The sequence below is a fragment of the Tachypleus tridentatus genome, chromosome 9 (genome assembly GCF_004210375.1).
Source record: "Tachypleus tridentatus isolate NWPU-2018 chromosome 9, ASM421037v1, whole genome shotgun sequence".
NCBI classification, from domain to species: Eukaryota; Metazoa; Arthropoda; class Merostomata; order Xiphosura; family Limulidae; genus Tachypleus; species Tachypleus tridentatus.
In genome coordinates, this window is record NC_134833.1 from 7439452 (window position 1) to 7453189 (window position 13738).

A 13738-nucleotide genomic window follows, 5' to 3' on the forward strand; every position below is an offset into this window, starting at 1 on the left:
GCAGGAACCATTCTATTAACTTTTTCCTTAAATCTTTCAAATAGTTCACTGTCTTTTCTAAGCTAAGGAGCCCAGACTGAACAAAATGAAAACAAACTTTATGATATTAATATGGCAATTAGTCAGTGATAACAGTGACATCTATCACCCCTGCATCACCACATACACTACATTGTTTGCATCATGTTTTAATTGTATAATCTACATCTTCAGTCACTTCTTTGAACCACTGTTTATGTTGTATCATCCCATGTACTCTGTTTATCACTGCTCCAACTGTTTTAATTATGTCATCCTCAATGTTGTTTAAAGGTTGTTCAAAGAACCATTAATTTCATATGAATCTGATGTTAAAATGCTGGTTTTGAAAATAATATGTTGATTCTTCTGTGTTGTGTCATTGATAGAAACCAGGTGATGATCAAACTCCCAGTGGTAAGTCAACTCCAACTCAGCTCCCAGCTTCTCAGAATAATCAGTTTCAGTGTGAGGACAACAATAACAGTACACCCAAACTGGAAGTTTCCAAACTTGAAGATATGAAAGGTAAGAAGTCTTGCTAAAAATATATTTTATTTATAAAAGGTAAGTAAGTATTAACAGTTTAATTAAGTGAACCTTTCTATGAAGGTGCTGATTGTGTACGACTGTAAACAATGTTGTATATATTATAGAACTATATACTAAGTAAGATGAGTTACATTCAGTTAAATGATAAGCAAAAACTGTTTCCTAACAATAAATTGTTTTTCTTTTATCTTTATTAATAACATATGTAACACGTAATGAGTTGTATGTTTTCTTCTACTGATAATGATTTAATTTCGATAGTGAGTGACCTGAAAGCTGAGTTAAAGAGACGAAATTTGCCAGTGTCAGGGCCTAAACCTCAACTCATTGAGCGTTGAAGACTTATTCTAATGTAACACCAAGCACTGCCACAGCATCCTCATTTAATTTTACAAATGTTTCTTCCACTGTAAACACCAGTAGTCCAGCAATACCAGTCAGCCTTATTGACAACATGCTCACTGTTCTTCAATACACCACTGATCATGACATTAATTTAATGTCTCCTGTAGAAACGGTGACGAATGTTCTTCCTGCTTTACCTAGCACTGAATCTAAGTTTGAGATCTATCAAGTATCGAACGAGGTAGAACCTTCATTGTTGCCACCTGCTGTTCCAATGGATACTGACATAAAAATAACATTAGATTCAGCTGAGGAGGACATAGTAAATCTTCAACAAAAACGTATCAGGGAACTCCAGTTGGAGCTCCAGAGGTCAGTGTACTATTCCATCTTTACATGCATAGTGCTTTCAGTTCAAACATATAAACTGTTTCATTCAGTAGGAATGTTTTCTTTTATATATGAAAAACTACTTATTGCTACCTAGTAAAACTGATTTTGTGTTTATTTTCAATGTGACATTGTTGTAATCCTGAGGAACTGTTTGGAATTTGCTGACATATGTTGTTAAGATTTATTTTTGAATCATCTTATTAAAGGATTTCTCTTTTTGTTCATGCCAAGCTCTGCAGTGTAAATAGAACAACAGTTTCTTTTAACAGATGGCTTAAAATAAACCTCTGTTAGAATAGCACACTTGATATAATAGTTCTCTATGTTTGATAGAATGGCACACATGATATAATAGTTCTCTAGGTTTGGTAGAATGGCACACATGATATAATAGTTCTCTCAGTTTGGTAGAATAGCACACATGGTATAATAGTTCTCTAGGTTTGGTAGAATAGCACACTTGGTATAATAGTTCTCTAGGTGTGGTAGAATAGTACACTTGATATAATAATTCTCTAGGTTTGGTAGAATAGTACACTTGGTATAATAGTTCTCTAGGTTTGGTAGAATAAGCACACTTGGTATAATAGTTCTCTAGGTTTGGTAGAATAACACACTTGATATAATAGTTCTCTAGGTTTGGTAGAATAGTACACCTTGGTATAATAGTTCTCTAGGTTTGGTAGAATAACACACTTGATATAATAGTTCTCTTGGTTTGGCAGAATAGCACACTTGGTATAATAGTTCTCCAGGTTTGGCAGAATAGCACACCTTGGTATAATAGTTCTCTAGGTTTGGCAGAATAGTGCACCTGGTATAATAGTTCTGTAGGCTTGGTAGACTTAGCACACTTGGTATAATAGTTCTCTAGGTTTGGCAGAATAACACACCTGGTATAATAGTTCTCCTGGTTTGGCAGAATAGCACACTTGGTATAATAGTTCTCTAGGTTTGGTAGAATAGTGCACTTGGTATAATAGTTCTGTAGGTTTGGTAGACTTAGTACACTTGGTATAATAGTTCTCTAGGTTTGGTAGAATAGTACACTTGGTATAATAGTTCTCTTGGTTTGGTAGAATAGTACACTTGGTATAATAGTTCTCTAGGTTTGGTAGAATAGTACACTTGGTATAATAGTTCTCTAGGTTTGGTAGAATAACACATTTGATATAATAGTTCTCTAGGTTTGGTAGAATAGCACACTTGGTATAATAGTTCTCTAGGTTTGGTAGAATAGTACACTTGGTATAATAGTTCTCTAGGTTTGGTAGAATAGCACTCTTGATATAATAGTTCTCTAGGTTTGGTAGAATAGCACACTTGATATAATAGTTCTCTATGTTTGATAGAATGGCACACATGATATAATAGTTCTCTAGGTTTGGTAGAATGGCACACATGATATAATAGTTCTCTCAGTTTGGTAGAATAGCACACATGGTATAATAGTTCTCTAGGTTTGGTAGAATAGCACACTTGGTATAATAGTTCTCTAGGTGGTGGTACAGAATAGTTTACACTTGGTATAATAGTTCTCTAGGTTTGGTAGAATAGTACACTTGGTATAATAGTTCTCTAGGTTTGGTAGAATAGTACACTTGGTATAATAGTTCTCTAGGTTTGGTAGAATTAGTACACTTGGTATAATAGTTCTCTAGGTTTGGTAGAATAACACATTTGATATAATAGTTCTCTAGGTTTGGTAGAATAGCACACTTGATATAATAGTCCTCTAGGTGAAATAACTTATGGAATACTATTTAACTTGCCTTCGTTAATTGCCAGTGTGAACACTTATATCTATCAGAACATTCTAAAACACTGCCTAGTTTTATATACTGAAAAAAATGTTTTCATAAAAAAACAACTATGAATTGGTGAGAATAAATCCAAAGTTTATAGAAAAAGATACAAGAACTGTTAATAATCCAGGTTACATCTTTTAACCTTCAATGATATTTATCCCTTTTCAGATCCCAGTTGCAACTTCACCAGCAGCAGGGTTATCTACAGACTCAGTCTTCCTCACAGATTGTACAAGCTGATCTTAATCAACAGTCTGATTCACAGGACGTTTCCTGTAGCACCCCAGCTTTCACGACTGTAGCTGCCACTTGTACCGTTGCAACATCAGAGGCCAAACCTAACCAGCGACAACTGCTTCAGCAACACTTGCAACAGAAATTACAACGACAGCAGCAACCACTTGGTAGGCCTAATTTTATTAAAGTTGTGTATGCCTATCCTTACACAGTCAAACTTATTACTGATGTAACTTGAGTTACTTATACTTTGTTCTGTAGTTTTGTATTAAATTCATTAGTTACTTTCCAAAAAACGTTACTTATAGATTAGCTACTACTATGTGTTCTTAGTGCTTATAAAGATTTTCAGCTGTGGATTTACTTCTTAAATTTTCATTATTTCTCTGTGTTTCCGAGTTTGGTTGGTTCAAAAACTCTACTCAAAATATTTCACTCTACCTGTTTCCGAGTTTGGTTGGTTCAAAAACTCTACTCAAAATATCTCACTCTACCTGTTTCTGAGTTTGGTTGGTTCAAAAAGTCTACTCAAAATATTTCATTTTACCTCTTTCCGAGTTTCATTGGTTCAAAAACTCTACTCAAAATATTTTATTTTTAACAGGGGCTTCAAGTTTTTCCAATGATATTTTGTCAGCAGCAGTGAAAGCCAACCTTGCTAGTTTTCTTCACACTGTTTCAACTTCGACAAGTAATGTTATGCAGGACCCAGCCATGAGTCACACTGTTTCGCCAAGCTGTACCTCAGTAACTAGTAGCATCCAGCAACCTGTCGTGAGTTTTCCCTCAACATTCCCACATGTAACTGCTGGTTTTCTGTGTCCTTCTACTTCAGTAATGAATGACCCAGTTTCGACAACTGCCAAGCCACGAGCAAGCTCGTTACCTAATGGGTTGATTGACAAGAGGTAATAAATCAGGATTGTTTTACAACTCAAAGTTTCAGTATCTACCTTTTAAAGGAATGTAACATGTTTGTGAGTGGTTAGGTAATAACTTCATCATTACTTATGATGTCTTCCTTACATTCACACAATGACATGTTCCATATTAAGTGTTCTACAAAAACTTTATAAAAGTTGCCAGCTACAGGATATTAATGTTAAAAGCAATAAATAAAAACTCTATAACCCAAACACTTTGGAAAAGGTGAACATCTCTTTTTCAGGGGCAAATTCATTTCTATTATGACTTCTTCAGCCTACATGTTTTTCTAATATCATCAATGATAAAAGCATGTATAGAAGAAATTTTTTGACAACAATACCTCTATCCAGGTGACAAGGCTATAACTCCACATATAAATAAAAATTAAATCAACTGTTTCAAAAAAATTTCAGCTGATGCCACTCGTATTGATGGAAGGAAAATGAATTATCCATGATATACCAGACTCCTGTCACTTTAGGACCACATAGTATGATATCAAAATTAATAGTAAATGGATTTAATTAATAAATTTTAGACAAAAATTAAATTATTCTGTAATAAATACAAAAATGCATTAAATATATACAAAAAAGTAAAAATCAGAGAAATTCTAGTAAAGATTATTTTTAGCTGAAAATAAGGTCATCTAAGAACTTGACATTACTTTATGAGGATGTACACTTTAAGCCACATATAAGAGCACAGTAAACTATCACTTTATTGTGATGTTGTGTTAATTAGTGTCTCTACATACTGGGGGTAGGAATACTAACTTCAAGTTTTATATTACTTACCTTTTTTATTTTTCCATCTTTTTATGTTTATGTTTTTCTAACTTGGGAGAGCAGTCACCTTCCTACAGCTGTCTGCAGGCAGTAAAGAGTGATATATATATATATGGGATGTTGTAGGTTTAACACCCACATCTTGCTCTCCTAATTTCTAATTTTCTTATGTGAGACAAGCAAATTGGAGGTTAAGACTGATGGTGTATCCCCAACACAATTTAAGTCCTACTTCCACAGTCACCTCCAAAAGCAGGATACATTTTATAATACCACGTTGTAGCTTGTACCCTAGAATCCTTTTTAAAAATATGCAGCATATTTTATTTCATGTAAATGTGTTTTAGTTTATGGCTTGTAAATGTTATATATATATATATACTTATAATTAAACAATATAATATTACAAGGACTTATAAGCAACTAAATACGTAGTGTATCCACATGCTTATAATTAACTAAATAGAAAGTGTATCTCAGAACAGCTTATATGATTGTCAATGGTCATATTCAGTTTCTCTCTTTCTTAACTTGAAGTTGACCTAGGAAGGTCGAAACGTTGTTCTCTCCCTATCAATAAAAGTGTTAATAAACACATCTTAGGGATGAGAGTATAAATGGGTACAAGATTGTAGTGGGCATTGCAGTTAGGTTATTAATAAGTATAGGTATAAAGGTGTTTCTTTATATTGGTTTTAGTTGCTGTACAAGTAGGGCTTTTTTGATTTTACATTTGTTTCTCTATTTAATATCTTGGTGCTTTCTATAGTTATGTTGTGTTTATCTGATTTGCAGTGTTTAAAAACTTGTGAAGGTGTTTTTTGTGTTCTTTAAATCTAGTTTCCATTTTTCTGTTTGTTTCTTTATTGTAGAAGTCATGGCAATTGTTGCATTGTGTTGTATAAATAATGTTGGTGTTGTGTTTGTCAGTGTAGTTTTTACATAGAATGAACTTTAGTTTTGTACCTGGTTTTGAATAAATTTGGTGTTTACTGGAATGTTGTGTTTTGTTAATTTTTTTCCAAATGTTGGTTATTTTTTCACTGATGTCAGGAACATATGGTATACAGCAGTGTAAGGTTTTGTAGTTTGTTGTATCTTGGGATTTATTGTTGTTGGTCTAAGTGTGTGTGTATAATTTTTCTACTGTTTTTGAGGAAATTTGTTGATGTTGATGAAGTGATGTTTTATTTTGTTGATTTCATCATTAATTTTATAGTGTGAACATAGTTCTGTTGCTGTGTTTATTTGGTTTGTTAATATGTTAAGTTTTTGTTTTATTTCATGTTCTGACTTACAGTATGGGTGATTTATCTGTGGATTTCTGTTTTAAATTGTGTATCATTTCTTGTGATTTTGAGGTCAAGAAATGCTATTTGGTTAGTTTTTTTCCTGTTCACAGATAAACTTAATGTTAGGGTGTATAGAGTGAGTGTGGTTTAAAAAACTAAGTGCATGTTCTGTAGATGTGAATCCAGCAATTGTATCATCAACATACCTGTACCAGTATAGTGATGGGTGTAAGGCTGTGATTCAATCTGTTATCAAAATGTTGGCTAGAACTGGTGACATGGGATTCCCCATACTTAAGCCATTTATTTGTAGGTAGCTTGGTTATTGAACATAAAGTGAATACATAGTGTATCCACATACTTATAATTAACTAAATGCATAGTGTATCCACATGTTTATAATTAACTAAATGCATAGTGTATCCACATGTTTATAATTAACTAAATGCATAGTGTATCCACATGTTTATAATTAACTAAATGCATAGTGTATCCACATGTTTATAATTAACTAAATACATGGTGTATCCACATGTTTATAATTAACTAAATACATGGTGTATCCACATGTTTATAATTAACTAAATACATGGTGTATTCACATGTTTATAATTAACTAAATACATGGTGTATCCACATGTTTATAATTAACTAAATACATGGTGTATCCACATGTTTATAATTAACTAAATACATGGTGTATTCACATGTTTATAATTGAACACTTTTTTAACTTGATTTCATTATATTTTATAATTTCTTTTTAATGCTACAGATGAATGAGAAACATTTGTTTTGCATGTTATTATTCATGTTTTACACATGTAATATTAATGTTATTATCCATGTTTTACACATGTAATATTAATGTTATTATCCATGTTTTACATATGTAATATTAATTTACTCTTGGTAACAAAACACTGAGACAGAAATGGTGATGTTAGCTTAGATTGGTTACAACAGTAAAACTTCCTATTACTACTTGGTTTCAACACTAACACTTCCTGTTACTACTTGGTTTCAACACTTGATGAAAATCTCCTCTATTCTATAAGAGTGCTGAATTTTATATTGTACAGTATAGGAGCTTGTGGATCAGTGGTGAGAGATAAGAACAGTCTCATAATCTACATGTTAACAAGAAAGTTGTAGGTCTAAGGAAGTGAACAAAAAACAGTTTATTATCTGATGTTTAACTTTCTACTGTAGAAAAATGTCCGTGCCCACTGTGGACACAAGACCGTCAAACAAACCTTTATTATCCAAGAAAAATTCAGAACCACCACCAGACTATGATGAAGCCACAAAACAGTTGAACAAGGTTAGACTTGGATCTTCTTGTCATCTTTATATTATTTGAAAGAATGTCTTTTAATTGTATGTGTGTAATAAGATTTGTTTATATTATATACATGTCTGGTGCCGAGGTAACATTACATGAAACAGGTGCTTTAGCTATTTCCAGTACTTAATGTAGTTATCTTTGAAATTAAACATATTTTTCTTTCTGACAGAATCACTCGTATTCAGCCTCTATCAATAACTTTCATACTGGCCTGAAATCTTTCCAGAGTCAAGCTGTTAATGATGTGCTTGAGATCTTGATTCAAAATGGAGGTAGGTTTGGTAACCTTTAGGGATAAGTTTATCTTTTAAAAACTTGTCTGACAAGTGTGAATCTTCACAGTCGTCTTAAAGAAGGGCACAAAATGTACAATTGTGAGGCTTCAAAAACTAACCTAAAATTTAACTAATATTTTGTTGATTAAAGGTCAACATTTAGCTTAATTTACTGGTCAAAAGTAGTACATATAGACATGTGTAGTCACTCTTTATTCCTTTTTAGTTTACTTCAGTCCTTCTGATTACCATTTCTTGTGAAATAATATGTTTAATAATGGTGTCTTTATGATATTATTTACCTTGTCTAGTTATAGGAAATAATGCATGTTGCTAGTACTGTACTAATATGTCCTCTCCAGAAAGCTTTTATTAAACTTTGCAGTGCAAATATACCCTTTTGAGGTATTTATTCTGAATTTTTAAAATAGTTTTATCCTTTAGCTTCACCTTAATACCACAGTTATAGTCTGTAATGACATTAAATACTGTTTTTGTTCTTATAGATTTAAACTGAATGTTTATAGCAGCTTTACTGACACATCTTTTTACCTTTATGATCTTGGTATTTTTTTTTAATACAAGTTTCCTTCACTTAGTACAGAAAGTAAGAAAACAAAATTAACTAAAACATTACACTAATATGTGACTTTCTACTCACTAAGAACTACCACCCAGTGCTGCCCAAGAACCATATATTACAACTATTCCTCAGTCTTTTGGTAAGTCTCATTCATCAACGTTTCCAGTGATCACCTCATCTTCAGCAGTTTCTGTGTTGACCATTCCACCATCCTTATCATTGGTAAGCCAAGAAACTACTCCAATACCATGTCATCCAACTATTGCATCACCTCCTACTATCGGTTCAACAACGAGTCCACCATCCACAATGTTAAGTGAGACAGGTCACGATGCAAATCAAGTCTGGACTTTGATCTTCACTTAGACTTGGATGGCTTTGGAGGTATGGAGCTTGATGGGTTTGGACTCGGTGAAGAACGTAGAATGGAACTTAACAACTGTTATGTTCAGAAGTCAGCCCAGGTCACCACCTGGCCTACTGTGACCTTGCATGACTCAGGAATGGACACCGAACTGACAGAATGGCTAGACTCCATGATGCCTATCACTGGTACAGCAATTCCTTCTAACACTGAGTCCCTGTACAATGGACCCAATGACCATGACCCACTTCTGTCTACCATGTGTGCTTCACATGACCCTTTTGAAGAAATGGACTGCAAAACTCCAACTCTGATGTGGGATTTTGCTACATAAACACATTTCTGTGATAAGAAGTGGTCCAGCTTTTTTCTTTACCTCTTCTCAATAACACACTGATTACAATACTTTTTTAGCAACCATATGGTCAATATAGGTAATAAAATTTACAAATTGAGGACCAATATGATGACCATTGTAGAAATGGTAACCTTGAACCATGTGTTTTGAAGACATTTACAAAACAAACAAACCAACAATTTGAAATAGATTGTTGAACTTATTGTCAGTGTGGTAAAAACATTGGTATGCTTCCAAAGCCTTTTATCTTGGATTGTTAAATATTGTATGTATTTCTGTTTTAAATTGTTTATATTATTATCTTATTACATTTTAAATTTGCTTTAAGTATGTATGAGTGTGTTTGACTGTTTCCAAAGGATACTGACACTTTATACAGAACACCGGTTCTTCTTGTGGTCAGTTTGAATGTAGTATCACACCAATATTTTACCAGTCTTAAATTCTGAATGAATAACTGTTTAAGTTCAAGGTGCTGTTAAAATTATGAAAATTTATAATTTAATGTAGAGAAAGTCAAACATTACAAGTTTATAAATTTTCTTTTGTGGTTTTGTCTCGATCTGATGTTGGAAGTTTTGTATATTTGGGTAAAGTAAATTAGTACAAATATAAGTTATTTACAATAATTTAACTGAAATTAGTGACAAGTGAACTAATAAATTTAATGGATGTGACACATCCAGAAGATATAACTAGAAGTTTAAAGTATGTGTGTGTGTGTTAAAAACTGAGTTCCAAGCCATGGTTTAAATATTTGTAATTAAAAGGAAACTATCATAGATTTATAAAGAAATGCTATATTAATATATTTAATAATTTACATGTGATTATTATAACATATATAGATCATAAAATTAAACACTGGAATTTACCTACTCCGACATAATTGTGTCATCACACATTAATGTTGATTTTAAGACAGTTAGGCCTCAAATATTTTATTACCATTAGAAATTGTAAGGTTGATGCATTTTTCATTTTGTAAATTATTTTAAAATTATGTTGAAAATACATGACCAAAAGTTGAAGATGGATCCTTATCCATATTGTGAAATAAATATCTTTGATCAACATTTCTGATTGTCTAGTAATTCAAATGCAAGTCCTTTAGAAATGTAATGTGTAGCATAGTGCTAAAAAGACAAAAAAAAAACTTGTTTAGATAAAAATAATGCTGATGAATAAAAACAAACTGAATAATTTCAATTCCTTTGATGTTAAGGTAACAGGAGAAGGCACCATTAATAGCAAGTGTTGTATTGTTTCATACAAGTTAGTTCCAAAAGAAAGAAAAATCTATGTACTGGTCACAGAAAATAAACATACCTGTTTGTTGTATCAAAATATATGTTGTTTTAGTTAAGTATGATATTCATATGAAACACTGAACATGTGTTACGTTTAGCATAATAACTACAACTAAAATGTCTTTCAAGTTCGTTGTTGTAGAATGACACTTATACCCATCAATAATACACTGCATTAGGGCTATGTTTTTAACACTATGCTTCTAATCTAGTCCCTTCACGTTTTATGAATAATAAATATGGTTTAGATATTATTATTAATTCTATCATTACTGATGAAGTGATTTGTTTAATCCATAGTTTTTAAAACTGGCTAGGATACTTTATAGGACACTTGTTACAAAATCTCCAATATAAAGAATGTAATGTTATAAACTATGATAGGCTTAACATAATGTCCTACAACAGGAATACTTCACCAGCTGACAAACACCATAATAATGAGTAAGGCAGCAAATTAATTTTAATTATATGTAACTGTGGTACAAGTGCTTGAAAGCATAAACAAAATCTGTCCTGCAACAACATAAAAAACAATTTATATTTTCTATAGGGTTATGGTTGTTTTGGTTTTTTAACTTATTTTGCCTCTTCATCATTTTAAAGCCCTTGGCCCCCACAAGTATATCAGACATAAAACAGGTTGATACACTATTCATGCTTTTGGGTTGACTAACTGTCCTGTCAGTTAAGTGTGTTTTGATTGGCTCACTGCCCTGTCAGTTAAGTGTGTTTTGGATTGGCTCACTGTACTGTCAGTTAAGTGTGTTTTGGATTGGCTCACTGTCCTGTCAGTTAAGTGTGTTTAGGATTGACTCACTGTCCTGTCAGTTAAGTGTCTTTAGGATTGACTCACTGTCTTGTCAGTTAAGTGTGTTTAGGATTGGCTCACTGTCCTGTCAGTTAAGTGTGTTTAGGATTGGCTCACTGTCCTGTCAGTTAAGTGTGTTTAGGATTGGCTCACTGTCCTGTCAGTTAAGTGTGTTTTGGATTGGCTCACTGTCCTGTCAGTTAAGTGTGTTTAGGATTGGCTCACTGCCCTGTCAGTTAAGTGTTTTGGATTAACTCACTGTCTTGTCAGTTATGTGCACTTTCATACAAGTTCTACGTTCACTGGCACTAGCAGGTGATGTTACAGTTGCTAGTTAACAATGGTTTAGTTGGACTGTGTTTAGTTCATTTGTAAAATCAGAACACACTTAATTCACTCAACAATGCCAGATAAGTACCATTCTAATGTCACATAGCCAGAAGTTTATCTTATGCAGAATTCTGCATTATATATACAGGAAACATTAATACAAAGAATAAAAGTACAATCTTTCTAAAATAAAGACTTCTGGTTTAATATACAAGTTTTGTTAGTGAAAAAATGTTCCAAGCATCCTATTACAAAAAAAAAAGCCCAGAGTGCATCTTACTAAAAGTTGTAGAACAAAAAAAAAGTTTCTATACATACTAGCTCTTTCTGCCATGTTGACATTGCAATGTTATAATCAATCCCACTTTTAGTTGGTCAACAGTTTAATATGACTGACAGTTTTATCCACTTCATTCCCTTAACTGTCCTTATTTTAATATTTACTTATTTTGAAGTTAAATACAAAGGAGCACAGTGAGCTATCTGTACTCCCTGTCCTCTATGGGCATCAAAACAAGGTTTCTAGTATTCCAAGTCCACAAGCATACCACTGAGTGGCACATTATGTTGATTGACATTAATGTAGAATTTCAAAATACTAGGTTTTACTTTTTTACTAATTATGCAAATTAACTGAGTTTTCTTCATAAATTGAACTAAGTGAATGGAACAAAAACTTACAGGCTGAAGTACGACATTAACATATTAGGGTAAAGAAATCCATACATTATAATGGGCAAGTCCCATAGTAACTTGGAGGGAAGATATTCTTTGGTGAAGGAAAAAGTAACATGGATGGAAGATATTCTTTGGTGGAAGAAAAAAGTAACATGGATGGAAGATATTCTTTGGTGGAAGAAAAAAGTAACATGAAGATGGAAGATATTCTTTGGTGGAAGAAAAAAGTAACATGAAGGGAAGATATTCTTTGGTGAAGAAAAAATTAACATGAAGGGAAGATATTCTTTGGTGAAGAAAAAGCAACATGGAAGGGAATATATTCTTTGGTGAAGGAAAAAGTAACATGAAGGGAAGATATTCTTTGGTGAAGAAAAAGCAACATGGAGGGAAGATATTCTTTGGTGAAGGAAAAGGTAACATGGAGGAAGATATTCTTGGTGAAAAAAAAAGAATGATGAAGGAAGATATTCTTTGGTGAAGATAAAATGCTATGGAGGGGAAGATATTCTTTGGTGAAGGGAAAATATTCTTTATGGAGGAAGATATTCTTTGGTGAAGAAAAAAAGTATATGAAGGAAGATATTCTTTGGTGAAGAAGGAAAAAAACATGAAGGGGAAGATATTCTTTGGTGAAGATAAAAAACTTATGGAGGGAAGATATTCTTTGGTGAAGGAAAAAAAATAACATGGAGGAAGATATTCTTTGGTGAAGGAAAAAATAACATGGAGGAAGATATTCTTTGGTGAAGGAAAAAAATGCTATGGAGGAAGATATTCTTTGGTGAAGAGGAAGGAAGATATTCTTTGGTGAAAGAAAAAATGCTATGGAAGGAAGATATTCTTTGGTGAAGGAAAAAAGTAACATGGAGGGAAGATATTCTTTGGTGAAGGAAAAAAAAATGCTATGGAGGGAAGATATTCTTTGGTGAAGAAAAAAATGCTATGGAGGGAAGATATTCTTTGGTGAAGAAAAAAAAACATGGAAGGGAAGATATTCTTTGGTGAAGATAAAAAAAATGCTATGGAAGGAAGATATTCTTTGGTGAAAGATAAAAAAATGCTATGGAGGGAAGATATTCTTTGGTGAAAAAAAAAATAACATGGAGGGAAGATATTCTTTGGTGAAGAAAAAAGTAACATGAAGGAAGATATTCTTTGGTGAAGATAAAAAAAAGTAACATGGAGGGAAGATATTCTTTGGTGAAGAAAAAAGTAACATGAAGGGAAGATATTCTTTGGTGAAGGAAAAAAGTAACATGAAGGGAAGATATTCTTTGGTGAAGATAAAAATAACATGGAGGGAAGATATTCTTTGGTG

The 13738-nt window shown here is 32.7% G+C and overlaps 1 protein-coding gene across 1 annotated transcript; it reads left to right on the forward strand.

The window, feature by feature from the left end:
* Positions 1–909: 909 nt before the first annotated feature.
* Positions 910–10364, forward strand: LOC143224720 (uncharacterized). The gene is made up of 6 exons (XM_076452956.1): positions 910–1287; positions 3285–3520; positions 3958–4261; positions 7573–7684; positions 7878–7980; positions 8649–10364. Exons 1-6 carry the CDS (start codon positions 1025–1027, stop codon positions 8930–8932), a joined length of 1302 nt encoding a protein of 433 aa, XP_076309071.1. The 5' UTR covers positions 910–1024; the 3' UTR covers positions 8933–10364.
* The last annotated feature ends 3374 nt before the right edge of the window (positions 10365–13738 follow it).